The 20,191-nt window shown below is 33.4% G+C and overlaps 1 protein-coding gene across 1 annotated transcript in view; it reads right to left on the bottom strand.

Annotated features, from left to right (window-relative positions):
* Nucleotides 1-305: 305 nt before the first annotated feature.
* LOC123554608 (glypican-6-like) overlaps nt 306-20,191 on the bottom strand; it is a 74,391-nt gene continuing 54,505 nt past the window's right edge. The window contains exons 5-9 of the mRNA XM_045344859.2: nt 16,688-16,818; nt 12,496-12,684; nt 10,797-10,909; nt 9,439-9,620; nt 306-8,052 (exon numbers count right to left, since the gene is read on the bottom strand). Of these exons, the coding sequence (XP_045200794.1) occupies nt 7,649-8,052; nt 9,439-9,620; nt 10,797-10,909; nt 12,496-12,684; nt 16,688-16,818 (1,019 nt within the window). The 3' untranslated portion in view covers nt 306-7,648. The remainder of the gene's footprint in view (nt 8,053-9,438; nt 9,621-10,796; nt 10,910-12,495; nt 12,685-16,687; nt 16,819-20,191) is intronic.

The raw sequence follows: 20,191 nt of genomic DNA, 5'->3' as shown, positions 1-20,191 counted from the left end.
GGGTCAAAGGTCATTGCTCTGTAACTCTTGAACCCCTTAAAAGATTTCAAAGAAACTTGACACAAATGTTCACCCCATCAAGATGATGTGCAGAGCACATGTTCTGGATAGCTAGCTACATGGTCAAGGTCACACTTAGGGGTTAAAGGTCACACATTTGGGCTTATATTGCTATGCATTGTGGTGCTCCTGTTGCAAAATTTTGGTGGACATAATATTTGTACATTCAAAATGTATGCACCATCAGCCATTTTTACACGTTTTTAAACTTCAATGATACTTCAGTGAAAATAAAACAGAAGATCAACAGTTTTACAATTATTAATCTTTATTCAGTTAAAATAAGTCTTAATTACATATGTTCACTAAACTGAATAAGTACGATTCAAAAACAACAGTAAATTGAAAACAGAACTTTAAATACCTTAAGGATACTTATCAAATATAACACAATCTTTGTGCAGTATGACTAAAGTTCTAAGAAAAAAAAATCAAGTTACTCCGTCAGTGTGGCAAAATGACCACGGGTCAGTAATCATTTTGGTCATTTTCTCGAAAAAAGCACAAAGAAAAATAACAATTACTTATTAAAGCTTATAAACAATAACATTATGCAACTTATAAAAGCTTCATCAGTCTGCCTGTAAGTGTTAAACATTAAAAGAAGTTTTCTTTTTTTTTTCTTTAGCCACACTAGATTATGATTAAATTATGTCACAATATCTATTCTAGTTTTCGAGAAATCGGAAAAAGAAAACAAGATTAACATCTGCCAATACAGGATCGAAAAATGTTCATTACTTACTGAGTAGGCCATCATAGCTTGCATGAACCATTATTTCACTTTTTCACAGAACCTTATCGCCATACTGTTTTTTTTAACAAACTGACACAACCTTTATGCGCAATATGTTACCACAGTTAACAATGTCTTCACAAAAGTCAGTTTGTTTTGTAGTGGAAAAACTATTCAAAACGCAATTTAAGACTGAAACGTGCATGTGTGACGTGAAAACTGTTCGATTAATATTCGATGTAGCGTTACATGTGATATTGCAGGCATAATATTTGAATTATAATTCAGCAGTTAGTACAGATTCGATGATAATTCCACTATACAAGCTGTATATTGGGTAATATCAGTGGTGATTTCATGTTTGTAAATCATTCGGTAAGAACAATTCAAGAACTTCGAGCGAGCTTGAATTATAATGCGTCAGAATTCGGAAATAAATGGGACACAAAAAAATCCCCTAATCTACAGTGTACCATGATAATTGCATTTCTTCGCTGTGACACTGCTAGATCTTAAATTTATTTTGACACCAAATTTCTATTATGACACTGATGTTATAGAATTTTACAACTGACACCAAATTACTGAATATTTCTTTTGACACCAGATTTTTAAAATGACAATTTATTAATTTATTTGGGTTTTACGGTGCACCAACACAGTATAGAAAGAATGAATATGACATTTATTTTGGCATAGAATTACTGAATTTTCTTCTTACATAGTAAATGAATTTTACAAACTGATAAAAGTAAATGTGTGAGGTAACACAAGAATGTAGAACGCCTAAGACATGTTTGACATATGAAATTATTGTTTGCAACTAATTTTTTATTTTAAATTAGAAAATCCTGAAAAGAATTCAGTAACTTCACATAATTTTTTTTCCACATCAAAATATTACCGGTAAGTAATTTCCACATTAAGGCTAAGATTCAAAAACTTATGCAAACTTTTTTTGTTTTTTTGCAGCACACTTAAGTACATAAAATGAAGTACTTTTCAGTATCATTTCTTTTCAACCACTGGGCCTGTTTTCAGCTTGCTAAATTTTTGTATAGGTATGATGAAACTTTCTACAAATAACCACCTTAAAAAGTTCAATATTTCTACGAAGTTTCATAAAAAAATGTTGCAGTACATACAAAAATATGTCAAAACTGAAAAGGTTTCAAAACACTACTGGAGGCCCAGTGTTTTCATGATAAAGTTATAAAAATGGTAAGAATTTTCATTCTAAAAGTCTTTTAATATCATAACATCCAACTAAACTGACTGGTTCAATCTTTTCAGGCATATGAAGCTTGGCTTATGATATTTGTTAAAACACTTAAAAGTGTTTTTTTTTAGTATAAATTGCACGAGATGTTTGTTTAAATTTAGACTTTATTTTAAAATTTGTTAAAGTACCGGTACTGCAGATTGAGTAAAATTTGCAAAGGCTTTATTTTGCAATTTTAACGATAAGCAACCCTACTCACAGTATTAAGGTAGTGGACCCGTATTGAAAATCTCCGTATGTGATTCATACATTCTCCAGTTGTTAAGGAAAATAAAATAAGGATGCCAAAATCGCATACATAATTACACAGAAATAGCCGATTTTCATTATGGGTCCATTACCTTAAGAATTTGCAAAAACGAGAGTATCTGTGTTTTAAGACATGATGCAGCTTTCATATTTCAAATTCATGTGTGGAATCATTCATGAATATTAATGAAAATAAAACTTTTGCAAATATTACACTATCTACAGTATAAACTGTGTGTAAGTTCGTGTAACTTTGAGAAGAATGTGCATATAAGTGTATTACAGTGAAACATGATTTTTCTTTTAGTAACACAGATTTATGTATCGCTGTATAATACAACTTTTAATATTAAAAGGATTTTGTATACAGTACACAAGAAAAACGTACATAATTATATAACCAATTTTTTTTTCTATGTACAAAATTAACAACCTGACAACACATTGAAACAGCACACAGAGTATATATTCTGTCCTTGTTGTAATCAAACTTCTACACAAAAATATGAGAACTTCTTGCTTATATGTCTATGAAATGGAAATCAATGTGTATGACAGAAAAAGAAATTCAGTGACGAAAAAAACCAATTAAATCCAATATTTACTCATTAGCCAATGCCTTGTATTGTATCCCACTGCCCATTAAGACCTCAAAACTTCCAAAAAGTCTTTATAACAATTACAATATAACCTCAAAGTTTATGAATCTCTACAACCGCCAACTTCTCTGTACAAAGGCAAATATTTTCTTTCCGATTTGATAACATTCTGAGTAAATTAACTTCTCTACTGCCTCAAACTTTAAAGTCTTTTTCTAGACAAATTTCACTATACAGGACTAGTTAATCAGACGCAAACAAAAACGCATACTTTTTAATTTAACAAATTAAAAGTTCAGGATAAATTTATCAATTTGACGACTTATTTAAACAGCATTTCTAATGTCCATCCATAGAAAAATGTTCACAACTTTTACCAGTTTACAGGCAGTAAAAAAAAAAGAATCTTAAAAAAAGCCTTGAATAGACAGTAATTATTGGCTAAAAATAAGACTATACCCGTGATAAAAGAGCTGTTTTTGATACGCTGTTTTTGTTTTTTGTTTTGGCATGGCTGTCATTGGAAAATATATGGCCAATACGATGATTAGTAAGTTCTATGAAGGTATACAACATAAACACATGGTTCAATGCACGATTCTTTTTATACAAAATAAAGCACCTTCGAGCTACAGTGCCTCAACTGAATGTCTTTACTATAAATAGATTCCTAAATTTTCAGATTTTCCAAGTGTATCAAATAAATACTCGAGAAAGAAAAACATCGCTCAAGCCCTGTTCACATCATAAAATTAAAGAGAAAGAAAAACCTATAGCTCGAGCCTTGTTTGGCACCATAGAAATGAAAAGAAAATTCTATAGCTCAAGCCCTGTTCAACTTTCAGCAGTAAATGTGTTTTTATTTTCCTCCATGTAAATTCAGAAATCTATTTTCTTAGGCATAAAGACATTACTAATTTTGTACATGTAGGCATTATCAAATGGTACTTACCATACGGAAACATTTACCCATTTTCAAATATACATAGTACTGTTATTCTTAACCTTTCAGTTTCCATTTCAGATTCTAATTGGGAAAAGAAATTGTGTTTCTATTAATAGAATTTTGTTTCTAATAATAGAATTATACAGGTGTTTTTTTTTCCAAGATGGTTCTAAAACTAAAATTTATCTGGATTTAAAAATAGAGTATACATTGTTAGATGAAAACACTGTAAACATTGTCTACTAACTTGTAAATGAAAATTCTACAAATAACAATATTCCTATGCACTCTTTTTTTTTTGTCCTGATATGAAATGGCACATTTTAGATATGTAAAATACTATTTTGACATCTGATAAATATATGTCTCTAAAAGTGTTTATAAAATTTGTCATAAAAATGGTAAAGAAATAGCTCACACAAAAAAGTAATAAAAATCGGTGATAAAAAGCACAAAAATGTGAATACAGGGCAGAAAATATAAAATGTCAATTCCTTCTTGATGAAGTTCTTTAATCTATTCCCCCCACCCCACCCCACCCCACTGCCTGCCTTTGACAGCTCCACATTACAAGATGGAAGAGTCAACTTTTCCAAAATAGGTTGACAGATTCTGTTTAATATCATTTTGGGGAGAACAAAACCAGATATAATCTACAGAACTGGGAATAATTTTCATGCCCTGATAAATATTCATGATGTGGCTATTTATAAATCATAATGAATTTGAGGTAATTTTTATCAGATTTGAAAAATACTGGCTAGTATTTATAAATAACACGATGAACTCCATCTTTATTGCTGGCTAGTATAAAACGAAGGTTTCGACCTAAAAAAAAATAAAAGAACAATCAAGAAAATGTAATGATCAGTGAAGATGGTAGCAAAATAGTACATGTGACAACTGCTAATAGATACTAAGTGGCAGTTTTTCATTAATATTAAATGTCTGATTTATTGAAATACAAAAAAAGATCTTTTAGTAAAAAAAAAAAAAAAAAAATCTTATTATATGAAAAATTATAATTTAAAAAAAATAATTTTTATATAGATTTAACATTAAGAACTTAACCTGTAACACGCCCCTCAAAATCGGTATTCAGTATTGGAAATAAGAAATTCTATCTCTACCTTATCCTTAAGATAGACACATAAAAATCATACGTAAAAATTCACAATATCAAAATCTATCATTCATGTAAATAAATGTACACAAGAGCTTTCATGCTTTAAGCATCAGAATTATTTAAGGAACAACACAGAATATTAACTACGGACAATATCTTACACGATAAAAATCAATGTTTTCAACCTAATATAAGAATATGCTATATATCAATATATTAATGTTTAGAACTGCCCTCATTGAAAATTCCCCTTGCAGGTTTAAACATGAACCTTCTTACAATGTTCTTCTTTAATTTTCATCCTGTTGTTTTTATTTTATCCAATCTTATTTTACCAGGTCTATATTTTTCTATAAACAATTTGAATTTTCGAAACTCATATCACCTTTCTTATACACAAATCATGCTCTTTTGTCCAAAATTTAAAACAGTTGAATTTCAAAGTAAAAATTTACATTACTGACTTGGAACAATTACCGCCAGCCATGAAAGTCAACAGAAAAGATGATTCATTTATGGACTGTATTAATAATCTAAAAATCTCTTGTACTGAAATTTATTTAAATTATGAACATATCTACATTCACATATGTTATTGATCCATTACATGAAATCAACACAATTTTTCCGAACACACAATCCCATGTTTACACATTATGATCCCATTTATGTCATTTCTCTGTGTAAAGTGTAAATGATACACACTTAAAAGACAAATACAACATTAAAATCTGAAATTAATTTAAAGGGATACCATCATCCTTATAGCTGCTTTATGTCCAGTTTTAAAGGGGCAGAGTTCTTTTCAGAGCTTAAAAAAAGAATATAACAAAAAACAAATATTTCATGCAAATACTGACAGGAGTTCCAAGTCGACATTTAAATACAGAAAAAAAAATATAATTTTATGTTTGCCTTTCAATCAAACACCCATTAAAGATGGGTTTGGCCTTATTTCACAAAAAAAGACCTGTTCTCACTGCTTCTATTTTTATACATGTTGTAACAACTGTATAGGTTAGGTATCCCATTAAATTAAGGTCAGTAAGGAAGTTGAAAACGTTCAGATAAGTATATTACACTGCGGCGAAGCTATTCATGTCACATGCAAAAAATGTCTAAGGGAAGAATGAAATCTGCGGTTTTTAAGTTACACCTTCAGCGCAGCAGTTTTTAGAAAATTAAAATGGGACAATTGTTTCAGCATATTTCTTTTTTAAATTATTATCTTATTCATAAAATACCGCTTAGCTTGCTAAATATTGAAATTTTCCGGACGTCCATCGACTTGGCTAGTTCGGAGTCATTTCTGGGTATTCTGAATTACTATTGCTGTTATTCATTTCTATGGAAACTAAGTTAATGAAATGGACATTGAAATGCTATGTCAATTTATGATCATGTATATGAATTACACTTGTGATATAATTTCTTCACATCTGCACTCCAAACAATGCGTTAGTTCAGCGACAAATCACAAAATGAGATATATTATTTCTTAACATAACGCACACTGTAATTTGCATTTGTGATAATTAAACCATTATTCTATGTAACAGAACAAATATAATTAATCTTTTGAAGAGAGCAGCTCTTATATTTGATCGGCAACAATTTGCATTCCACCTTTTTGTATAGTGAGTTTAGCTGGAAAAAACATGAAAACGTAATAATCCACACTGCTTAGTGTGCACAGACAGTTCAAACTAACAAAACAATTGTACTTTTGATCATTGTTTTGCGCACGACACGAATAGCTTCATCACAGTGTATAACTGCAACATTTTTTTTTTGCAATTATTTCAAGGTCATAAAGACAATATCTGTCTCTCAACAAATCTGTAAACCAATACTTTATTCTTATGCAGTGAAGTAATTAAGGTTCATGGAAACCTCACATTCTTTGATTTGGACTAGGCTTACTATACTAAAAATTTCGAAAACAGATGGTTTCTTGGTACCTTAAAAACTTCACATACCACTGAAAAGTATTAGTAAACACAATGCAGTTTTCCTGAGGATTGAAAATTTGATGTAAAACTATCTTGAACGTTTCCAACTACCAGCGACAAATGTCAAAACAAAAAGACGAAAGTGGTTACAGAAACTCCTGCAATACTACACCTTTATTCCAGAGGTTAAAATATAGATCCTTCATATCATAGTTATGCACATTTATAACTCTAATACAAAATAAAGCGAAAAATAAACATAAAATCACAATGTTCCATTAACGTATCGCCTGGCATCACATGCATATTCTAACAGGTCTAAGGACTCCCCAACTTGCTCCATTTTAGTTCCTGCCTAATATTAGGTCCAAACATTTCGTCACTTCATAACTCCTCGTTTTCTTGGGTGAAATGCCATTTCAGTCGTAAGTTATTCATGACGAGTAAAAACAACTCCCATAGTCTTTATCTATGTTTTGAAATTGATTTTTCCTCGTCATCAATCAAAAACAGTCAATGAATGCATGGAGCACATCTTCGTGCCGAATAATGGTTCTCTATTTTACACGTATTGTACAGAAACGTCAAGATATATTACAGAGATTTATCACGAAAATGTTTTGTTTTTTTACTATCCTTAGCTACCCAAACAATATTTGATGGAATTCACATGCATGTGTTCTCACTGACCAACTCTGTTACAAAAATACTTGTAAAACCATGAAAATGGTTGACACAATTAATAAAGCACTTGATGACACAGATGGCGCCGCACCTTCAACATTTTTGTCCTTTTTGTTTGGCTTGTTAATGTCATATTTGGGATTATTTGGATTCTGGAATCCAATATCGCCATCTGGAGGTGTGTTAGGTCGAACTGGTTTACGTGTGTGAGTTGGGTAATGAGGTCTTACTGGACGCACTGGTGGATATCTTGGTTCATCATCATCATCCGATCCGTAACCTGACCCAGATCCACTGTACACATCCCTGTCATCATCATCGCCACCTGCACCGTCGCCACTGGCAACCACACGGTCCCCTTTGCCTCTTCTTCCTCCATCTCCACTACCTTCAAGATCATCGCCACTTGCATCAATATCTACATCAGAAAAGTAAGTATTTCAGTATGAACTGCTTCATATTTTACTTACATTTTTCTTATTAAGGTCGTTAAGCGTGTTCAGATCAATTTTTCCCACAATGCAGAATCTGATTAAACCACAATTTTCAACTAACAACATCTAGCCAATAAAAATTATGAGTTTTTGCTGGACTAATTTGAAAAATATGTATCTCAATCAATTTTCATAATGGGAGTTAATGGGGAAAATCACAATTCTGATGACATTTTTGCATACTATATAGATTTTAATGAAACTCACAGTTGTAAATTGACACAGTTTTTACCTTCTGGTTAAAATAAATGTACAGGACCATGTGCCTATTTTTCCGATTTATGGGACTTTGTAATTCTAAGCTGACTTTACGACCTTCTTTGAACTGTTTCAAGAGTTTGAAGTTTCGTACATATATTTAACCTTAAGAAAGATAGAAGCATTGTAAGTTTTATCAATTAACACAACTGCAACCATTTTTTGTGTGGTTTGATTCAAGTTTCCTTATACCAGATCTAGGCTGTATTCTATGTTTTATGGAAAAAAAGACATTATGCAATCACTTCTGCTGTTTCAAATGTGCCTAACTACCTTAACAAGAACTTATAGTACACCAGTACTTTGGTCTTTCACAAAGGTGTACCAGATTTTATAGATTTTCGAGACAATTACAGTTCAGCTTACAAAAATATTATCTATTCAAAACCAGACATTATTTACTCATAAAACATATCATCATAAAAGATAGTAGTACTTCTTTTATCTAATAATTCTCTGTCTAGATTCTACAGAACAATTCAACCAATGATCATATTACACAGCAGCATCAATTTACTTCCTGTTAACTATTAGAGACAAAGAAAAAGCGCTACCATATTTGATGTACTGTACTGCATGTAAGACATATTATATTTGAAATAATATATAGCAGAAGTGTGTTATAATTAATATAAAAACTCTAAGTCGGTTATTGAAACACCACTCGAATAAAAGTTCACCCTCCTAAAATTATAACATGAGACAAACTAGAGCTGCTTTTGAGAAAAGTGCAAGTCTCCCACAACTCCATATATAATCATTTAGTAATTCAAAGTGGTTTGGGTGATTTGGGTGAATGGTTCCGATCAGTAATTCAAGGGCTATAATTCAAAAGAGCCTGAGCCGATTTGACTAGTTATCAAACTTGGCCGAGGACTTATTGGCAAAGACATTTTGTTCAAGTTTGGTAAGATCGGATGAGAAATGTTCAAGAGTGCGGACAAGGTTTGTGACACACAGACAGGAGTAAATCAATATGTCTCCCACACCACTGTGTGGTGGGAGACATAATAACCTTTTCGTAGAATTTATGAAGTAACTGCAAATTTTACCAATATTAGATGAACTCCATTCTACGTCTACACCATGATAAGCATTGTGTAATTTTGTAGTGATCAGTTTCAGGTTGTATATTTGTACGGAGATAATGCCGTTGTCCTCTTGCACGTCGACGGTCACTTCTGGATTGTTCACTTGATATATACGACCATCCTTCTGTACCTCATGCACGTATCTGGAAACAAAATAATAAAATGAAAGTTTTGTATTGTACATTGAAATTCATTTCACAAAAATTTTATTTTTCAATAACACTTGTGGACAATGTACCTGTAACTCGATAATTAAATACCGATATGAATGTTACCCACAGCATAACAATTACAGTAAAACCTACTTCAGTGGTCGCCTATAAATGCAGTCACTTTCCTTTAAAATCAGCCAATCTGCAAATTTCCAATACTGATTTTTTATTCTAATTTAAACCTGACTAAAGCAGTTGCCTGTTGTAAGCAGCAATAATGAGTCACACCCTTAGATGGCTGCTTATCACAGATTTTGTGCGGAACAGACTCCTTTTCTGGACAATTTTCAAAAATATTTCCACCGAGCCATTAATTATGACATAATACTTTCATGAAAATGCAAGCCATTCTGTATCAATCCTCAGCCTAATATCATGTTATAGATAAATCCCCCCAAACATAATAGCAACAGTGATATGAACAGTCTAGACAGAAAATTGACTGGATCATATTCTATCAAGAGTTATCTCCCTTATGGATGACCTGTGGTAGGTTTCACACAGAATGTATGAATTCTTAAGGCAACATAAACATTCCGAAATGAATTGTTTCCCATCAGGTTCCAGACAAAAAATTTATAACTACAAATTCTCTTTTTGTCTACAATACAATTTACTGTAAAACTATAATAGGCACCTGGTAAGCTCAGCATGGAGAGTACAAGATTATGAAATGTTGTTTTTGTTAGGTTTAACGTCACACAAATACAACTTATAGGTCATATGGCGACTTTCCAGCTTTTGGTGGTGGAGGAAAACCCCAGATGCCTTTTCAGACATTATTCCATCATGGGTGGGCACCTGGGTAGAACCACTGATCTTCCTAAAACTTAAGCCACCTGGATGACTTCCTCACCCAAGAATTCTACGCTCCAGGCGAGCCTCTAACCCACATCAGTGAGTGGCAATTTGAAGTAGCAACCTTAACCACTCAGCCAAAGAGGTCCCATCTAATAACTTAAGACAATGTTTTATCTGTCAGCTAAATGTGAAATACATTCAATGTGCCAGTAGGCTCTCTACACATGGTCTTGCATTCTAGTACTGAGGTAACCAGCACTATCTTATATCATACTTTTCTCATGTCTTGACTATTATCTACAGTACCTAGCTCGATCCTGTCCGTTCCAACAGTCCTCGTCTTCACCAGGCTGATTTGCTATGTCGCCATTGCATATAGAATATGGAAGCTGCACCCAGAAATTTTTGGCTGCTTCAACCTGTTGATAATTTACAAACAAGAACATTTTTATTGAAGAAACAGAATGCTTCAAAGTTAAAACAATCTTAAAAAGTTTTGCAGATAGTTTCTGACAAGTATGAACTAATTTCTCATGATGATGACGCACCTTACCAGTGTCGAGAATTAGCCTGTTCTATGCAAGTTAACTTCCTCTCAAGAATCAAAGGTGAAGGATGGATCATTTACGCATGCCGTATTACCTCAATCATCAAGGAGAATATAAGCTTTGGTTATGGTTCCGACTTACAACTTCCAGTGAAGTTTATGTGCTCTACTTATTGAGTAGGCCTATTCTTTCACAAACAGGTAGCCACTTCTCCACAAGAAGTACAGGTGGGGATGACTCTGTCTTGAGGCTACTGCCTCCATCAAATTTATGAAGCAGGGCTCTCGTCTGCATTTTGGGACTGGAGCCAGGGTCCATGCAAGGGGGGAATTTTGCATGATTTTTCAAAAAAAGTCTTTTGAGGGGGAATTTCAAATGCGAAAAGAAATTGAAACAAATATAAACATTCTTTTCAATTTTGCTGACCCAAACCTGAATTCTGTTAATTATAAACTCTTTTGTATGAATTCTGCCAATTACAAACAACATTATTCATTCATCTAACTTACTGTATTTTCTCTGAGCGGCTGAATTTTCAGAAACAGTAAAATTTTAAGGCCAGCAAGTCAACTGCAAAGCACTTAGCACTGATGTTCTTGGACTAGAGGGGGAATTTTTTTGAAAATAGGGGGAAAAAACCATACTATTTTGAGGGGGGAATGGGGCCCATATTCGGCCCCAAATTTTGTAAACGAGAGCCCTGTGAAGTGACCTCATAATATCAATATTTACACCGTAACTGATTGGATCAAAATAAAAGATTTAAGGTAGTTCTGCACGTTTGGACCAAATTTTTTTCTACAATGTAGAATTGGCTTAAACTCTGATTTTTTAAAACTTCGGAATATACCTAGAAAATTCAGCAAATAAAAAAGATAGGGTCGTGTGCTTGATTTTTTGCTAGACTGATCTGAAAAATGTGGACCTCACGCAATATTTCATAATGGGAGTCTATGGGAAAATCAGAACTTTCATAACATTTTGTGAATAGAACTTTTTCTACAATGTAGATTTTGTTGTAAATAAATACATGACCTATAATATGGTGTAATAAACTTTTACAGGTCTGTGTGCTTATTTTTGAGATATCTGACCATGATTAAAGTGAACATTTCATGCTAATTTTTAGACATAATTTTGAATTATTTAACGTGTCATATGTTTTAATATCATATTTTGACTTTAGAAATATAGAAATAGTGCCATTGTAATAAAATATTCACGGGTTGCCATTGATTCATAAAATAATTTTCATTTCCGTATGCCGAATCCAGGCTTTATTCTACGCTTTCCGGATAAATGACTTTAAGCCATCACTTCCAGTTTATCAAACATGCAAAACTACCTTAAGTGACAACAATTACTTTTTAAAAGAAATTAATCTCCGCTGCTTGAAAATTGGGTGGAAATGAAAAAAAAACTCCATCATCCAATTTTTTACCAACATTACAACTAACCTTGTCCTTGATATCCTTAACAAGTCGATCAAGGTTGGTCCCTGCAGCAGTTGCTACGTTTTCTTTGCTCTGACCACCACGAGCATAGGTCATAAACTCCTTTCCGTAAGCATAGTCCTCATATGTGGATGACTGACGCTTGTAGCGGCTGTTAGTGTTTCTACGTGGCTCTCCGCAACCTTTGAAGATCTGAAATTATATGAATAAAAGATCTGAGATAAAATTTAACACCATTTTTAGACAATACTATTAGTTACCTTAGCAGGGCTCCAAAACTGGATAAATTCCCCATATTAAAAGAAGAAGGGCCTTATAAATGACTTGTGACATTAAAATATATCTTTGGCCCATGAACGCAGTTCCCCCCATTGATCGAACTTGAGACCTCATAAAGGGTTGTCAAATTCTTTCTTCCGAGCAAATCAAATGTAGAAACAGAAATTGGTAAGACTGATGCCGAACCTTTACTAAAAAGTGCTTCTCGAGGACTGAGCGCCAAACTATTGTATCTGTTCTTTATTCATATACAGTTACAATAGTTTCGCGCTCAGCCCACGTTCTGTGAAAACTGTTTTTCCTATTTAACTTTTTTCTCAGAAAAACAGAGGCATAGCCTCAGTGTGCCTCAAGAATTGCTAAAGCTGTGAAACCTTAAGTAGGAACATATGATTCATGTTCTTAAACACAGACTCATAAAATATAACTAATCAAGCATATAATATCAGGCATTCTGTTTTTTCTGTCTCCAATTATTTCAAACATGTCTACGGCAAAGCCATATAAAACCGCCATAACTGAATCAATTTCTAGAAAATTGTGCCCATAAAAGCAGCAAGTAATTTCTACCACGAATCACGAAATAAGGACTTTTAACAAGTAACTTTCACCCAATCTTTGTTTCTACGCCATTTATTGGCCATTTCCTCCCGCTAAAAGCAACCAATCAATCCAAATAAAGTCAGACAGCGCAATATAACTTTGCTGGAATTAAATCGCCCAGTCGCTTTCTTGGATTTTTCATTTACTACCTGCCAAGTGTACTAATTTCAACTGTATGAAGTCCAATTTCATGGTGCAATAAGAAAATGACAGTTTGATGTAGAAAATAAAATGATTTGGTATTGATTTGTCAGCGTGATGGTCAAACACAATTTTTCAAGATTTTTCTTTTCGTTTTTTGTTTTTAAGGAGACAGGTTTGTTTAGGGCGACTTTCTAGGTGTAACTTTACAGGGAGACCCTAGGTGTGCTGCCACAATTCTCAGACAGATACTGTCCATTACTCTGTATTGCTCTGTTCTTTTTCTTGTACTGTTTTGAATTTCATTTCGTGACATTCCCAGACTAATGTTTTTTTATCATTTTCAAATTTCTTGTCTCAACTGTAACAATAGTACTCCCCGCTTGAACTCTAAGTTCTTGCTGTAACATTCAGACAGACACTATCGCCTAATAAAATTATCCAGTTAAACAGTTTTTTTTTCTCCAGTTCGTGATAATTTTTCACATCTGTGTAGTCTCACCACACGCATATTTTTTGTATAATCTGACTGACAGAACATATGTGTATCAATCAACGCTGTTGGAAAATCGTTTCACATTGCTGCATTGCAGCATATCTTCACTGATAAACCCATTTAGTGATAACATTTAGGAAATTCCACACTTGTTTTTTTTTATGGTGAAATGATTTATGGAAATACAAGCATTTCTATTAACTATTGCCCATGAAAAATTCTTTTCCTCTATACTTAAACGCTTGATACTCATTTTTCATTACCTCGAAATGCTGCAAAGCTTTTCCTCATTCGTATCCAATGCAGGATGCTGATATTTGATGGCTTGATTTTAGTTTAACCCTTACCATGCTAAATTTCTATAATAAACTTGTCCATCTTTCAATTTGGACAGTACCATGAACTGTTAAAAGGGGTGCTTACCGAAAAGGTACTAAAATATAATTATAGCGAACAGTGCAGACCATGATCAGCCAGCATGGATGTGCAGGCTGATCTTGATCTGCACTGATCGCAGAGGCAAAACCACTTGCCAAATGCAGGCTAAAGGTTAAAACAAGGCTTTATTCTTTACTGAGGCACTTTTGATTAAATAAAACTTAGAGAGCAAAATTAATTGCCAGAGAACTTCCATGCCTCATTAGGGCCCTACTTGACAATACAAACATGTTTTACCCAAACATCACCGCCCCACCTACCTGATTATATCACACTTTTCAAGAAATCTCTGTTCATGACTGACTGTGTCAATGACATATTATACAAACTAAGGTTCGTAGGTTGATGACATTGATTACTAAGATGGTAATTTCACAAGAGAATTCTGAGAAATTCCAAATACATTTTTTATCTTAAATCATCTTCCAGACAAACAGCACTGGGATGAGCATGTCTAAACAAAGACTTAAAAGTACAAATATTATCTTTTACAGAATCTATACAAACAGGTCAATGATCCATGGAATATCATGAATAAGGCATGAAAAATTATGAATGAAATGTTTATTCCCTACTCTGAAATATAACTAAAGAACACTTCTCTGATAATTCTTCTTCATTCGTCTTTTTTAACTAGCATATTAATATGGGGGGCCTAAAAACCATTTTCCATTTTCATGAAGTTAGCAAAAACATTCTTAAGGGGAATATTTAATGCAAATGGACTCTTTGTCAATACATTCTCTTTGTTTATATCACTAACAATTCAAGCTTCTGACTTCTTGTAACATTTAATTCTTCATGTCCTGTAAAAAAATATACTGAACCTACTACTTTTGGAGATGTTATACATAACAGCTATTTTTTGACAGGCTCATTTCTACTATGAACTACCAACTTGAGGATCCTTTATTTTACATAAACTGATGTATCATAGTTTCTGGGCTTTAACTGCTTAATTCCAACTAGACTAAGACTACTTTTAACCCTTACCACGCTGGACACGATTGATTCTGCCTTTGCGACCAGTGTAGACCAAGATCAGCCTGCACATCCGTGCAGTCTGATCATGGTCTACACTGTTCGCTATTCAGTCAGTAAATTTTCAGTAAACAACCCTTCAAATGATAAATGGTACTGTCCAAAATGGAAGATGGACCAGTCCATTATTAAAATTTAGCATGGTAAGGGTTAAAACATCTCTATAAGTAAATGTCACAAAAGGAGAAAAACAAATGCCATAGGTTTTAAGCTTGAGTCTGAGGTGCCATAATACATGGGTGCATATCATACATGGGTATTTCTGGTAGTTTTGAATACAACGTCTTTCAACATTCTTATTACAGAGAACATTATGTTACCAAAATTGCAACATTTAATTTGGTGGTATGAAGCCCGAAATAATCAATTCGCCATTTGGGCCACGGAAAAGGCGACATTAAAAGGACCACCCTCACAAAACTAAAACACCTGAGAAATTATATAATAAACAAAATCTGATTATTTTTGAATTATCTCTACCATTTTCATGCAACATAGCAAAATCTATTTACAACTCATATGGAATGTGTGTGTATCATCATAACTATTTTCATAGAAATCATTAACTTTGCATTTCCAGCAAGAACTGGTTCTGCATGGAATATATCATGTCATAATCTGACATACTGCATTTGCTACACCTCAGTAAGTTTATTTTCACTGGTTGATAACAGTATATCACTTTAACATTTCAAGATCTTTGGGGAATAATTAATGACCTGAAAATCTGCAGTTCTTCACTGATTCTTCAAGTTCTTGCTTATTTACATTTTGGTCCCAAGATGCCAGAAATATCTAGCAGGATAACCCAAATGGTAAGCCATTCATCAATACAAGCAGTTGCCTATATCAAATGGGTATGTTTGCATTTATATCAAGTTTATAAACACAACTTTTGAACATGAGCCAGCTATCATTGAAATATGTTTCATTCAGGTGGTTGCATGTGAATATAATGTTTAAACTGAGCAGAAATCTGCAACCAACCCCCACCACTCCCCCTAAACCCCGTCCTGATTCCACCTAATTCCTACGGACACTAACGGCATCATGGTAGAGCTAAAGATTTCACCAAAGCTGTCAGGAATGACACAACCCGTGACAAGTTTGAAAAAATTGCAATTATGGCATCCGCATTATACAAAGTCCCGACCCTTTATACACAAGTTCATTTACGAGATAAAAAATTGTGTATACCCTTTCTGTGACTGTAGTACTGTCCTCCTGGAAGTTCATGATTGCCTCAGAGATCTTAACGTCGATCGGATCTACCACTGTCTCGATGTTGAAAGGACCTTCAAGTCGCTCTGCCACCAACTTCAGGGCTTCTGCAAATAAACAATCATATATTTGTTTTAATATTTTGCCACCATACATAGATTATTTCTAGCCATCAAGCAAACATAATGGTATTCCATGGTAAAAAGACATATCTGTCCTGACATCCACCATATAAAATTTCATGCTCTGACACCCCTCGCATTAATAATTTAGGTAAAACAGCACCTCACAAGCAAATATATATTGGCATTGAAGAACATAGAATTTTCTTTGATGTCAAATCCTGGCCATGCTCTGGGACAGAACTCTTAAGATCGGGGTCCTCTGTTATAAATCAGAGTTTGGAGACCAGTCTATGAAAGAAGCATTACCATTTGCCAACTTTCAAAATGTGTTCATAATCAACCAATCAGATCTTAGAGTTTCAAGTCTAGTCTATGAAAGAAGCGTTACCATTGGTCAACTTTCAAAATGTGTTCATAATCAACCAATCAGATCCTAGAGTTTCCAGACTGGTCTCAAAACTCAGATTTATAACCTCTGACTAAGAACACAGAAATTCTCTTTAGTTGGCAATCTGTGCACTACAATTATGGACCTACCAAAATTCAAAAAAAAAGTTCACCACAGAGGTAACTGCAAAATCACCAACAACTTTCAACTTTGACAACCTCATGGTATTACATACCAGTGTTACATACAGAACAATACAATAAGTTGGTGACAATTTAAACATAACTTGTAATCCCAGTGGAAATTGAGCAGACAAAGATATTGTAGAATAAGCCTGTAGGTAATAAACCTACACATTTGATTTGCAATCTTTCACAGGGAATTGAAATCAAGAAACATAAATCAAACTGCAGCTTCTTCCATTATAGTGCAAGAAAAAATGAAACTGTCTCCAACTAAATGGTAATTTTCTGCAAGATTGCGTGATACGTGTCTATTAAATACCATTAGTGCATTTATTTGCAACGGCCTGGTTTGCACCAATTACTAAGCAAGTGTTGTTTGTCTGGACCTCGCTTGAACTGCAAAATCGAGACATATGAATACAATTAATATGATGGCTATTCATTGTTGCATGCCAAACGCAACTTCTCAGAATGTCTAAAAACCAGACTGAAATAATATCTCTTTTTTTCTCTCTCTTTTTTTTTTTTTTTTGTTGCATAACATATCTAATTACAGTTTACTGTAAAAGTCTCATCTAATATCTTCCGAGAACTATTTTCTGCAAGTGAAGAACAACTTCGTAAATAAAACCGCAGTGGAAGAAAAATGACTAAGAAGTAGTTAAAGAAATCATGGAAAAAATGTTCCTAAATGGGAAATGAACCCAGGACCCTCAAAACAGTTCTTTTTTTGAGCCGCTCTAGTAGCATCAAGATAACCTCTAAACAGATTGGCCATTACACTAAACGCATCCGAATGGGAAGTAAAGATATGTAATTTTACATACTTGAGAAGTAGTTCCACTCGGAAAAAATCTATTATATGACTACTTGTCGCATAATCAATTCGTTATTTTGTCTATTTCCTCCTATTGTTTAAACAACGTTCATTCACATAAAACCCTCCTTTTTTTCCACCAACTCCAGCTAAGTACCAACATGATTCATCACTTCAAACTACTTGAATGAATAAAAGGCACTTGACTGAATGGTCTTTCTCCCTATTGTTTTTTCCGTTCCCACAATTATTTCATTACAACCCTATTTGTCATTGTTAAAATTTTTAAGTCCAGGGAATTTCTGATGGTAATCAAGCACACAAGATAATATTGTTTGTACGTTTGTTTGTCTTGTTTCTTTACGAATGTGTCAAGTCTAGATCTCATTCAGTGAAAATTTCAAACAAGAAACAGAAATGGGGGACCGATATCTGATAGTTTTAGCTTGAAATAAATACACTTGGAGAAACAGTTTTCCCTGGTAAACCAAACTTACAACCTCTTTACTAGTTATTCGAAGATGCCGGACCATCAAAAAATATGTTTAAAATGGGATAATTTAAATCATTTGGCCAAAAGGTTTAAAAAATATATTTCCCAACTTCTTCCATAGCCAAACATGATAAAAATACTTATAAAAAGTATCATTTTTACACTAAACTGAACTAAAAGCATTCTTTTCATGCGGGTACTAATCACTGCCAAAAATAGCATCTATTTTATTATAACATGTTTACGAACAATATAACATGGAATTTATCCATTACAAATCTTTTTAACGGTGTCGTATTGAATATCGAACAAGAACAAAAACCGCAGACCGAGATGAGACCCCTATCATCAAATTAAGGCTATCTTTGAGATTTATTTTCATTCATTTGTAAAATATGAAACTGTAACAAAGTAGCGTCAACAAAAGACTTACAAACTATCCTCTCGTGAACAGAAAGGGTAGAAGGGTACATTTCAATTATCGCTTAATCTATTTACATGGGTGTCCTATAACCAAAATGGTGTCCTCGTACAATACACAAATCATTGATGTACTAGTGATTATCTATAAAAGATGTCCTCAACTCTTTTTGTCCACGATCAAGACTTTTCCGCTTGTTAAGAAAACACTTTGAATTGAGCAGTAAATGATCAACCAATGTGCGGTCTGTCTAAATTTATCTCCACATAAGCGCAAAAAATATTCATGACCATATGAAGAGGATTTTTATTTTGAATACTTGTATCTGCTTGTTCACTTAGTCAACCGTCAGGATATAATTTCTTTCAGCAACTGGTTCAACGAACTTAAAAACATATGGTACAAAATCACTGAAAACTTGTGAGTCTGATCACATCTGAGAAACAATTTTTTTCCCTAATTAACGTCATATTCTGAATAATTAAGTAATTTTGTCCATTCCGATTGTCAATATTAATTTTGTTCGTAACCACCGTATTAAGGGGATTATGCTGTCTCGATCGATCAATTCATCATTGTTCATTCTGTTTAGCGAAGTTAGTGTGTTAGTTTGAACAAGTAGGCGGAGTAGTTTTTCCTGTCCCAGAGGTGTCGTCATATCAAGAACATCTGCCTTACTGACATTTAATTTCTTTGTCCTAATTTAGGCAAAAAACCCCCAAAAATTAACACACATCCATTTCATATTTATGTCACATTCGCTAAAATAAAGCTCTTTTATGTGTGCAGTTTTATACAAAAAATTTAATGATATCAACTTCAGATCTCTATAATCTACAAACGGGACGAAAAAAAACTCTCCACTATTTTATCAACTTAAAGGGAATTCCTATAGTTTTTTATGCGCATCTTTCTGCGCAGCCGACACTTTCTATGGAAAACTGAACTGAAGTCAACATTTGTTGAAACATGTTACAGACAATCTTAAATATGAGGAATTTTGAATGAAATAACATTTTTGATAAGTTATATCAGTAATCAAATGTTGATA

This window comes from Mercenaria mercenaria, chromosome 7 (genome assembly GCF_021730395.1).
Source record: "Mercenaria mercenaria strain notata chromosome 7, MADL_Memer_1, whole genome shotgun sequence".
Lineage (NCBI taxonomy): Eukaryota > Metazoa > Mollusca > Bivalvia > Venerida > Veneridae > Mercenaria > Mercenaria mercenaria.
Note: the sequence above shows the minus strand (reverse complement) of the source record. Positions and strands in the feature narration are given on the sequence as shown.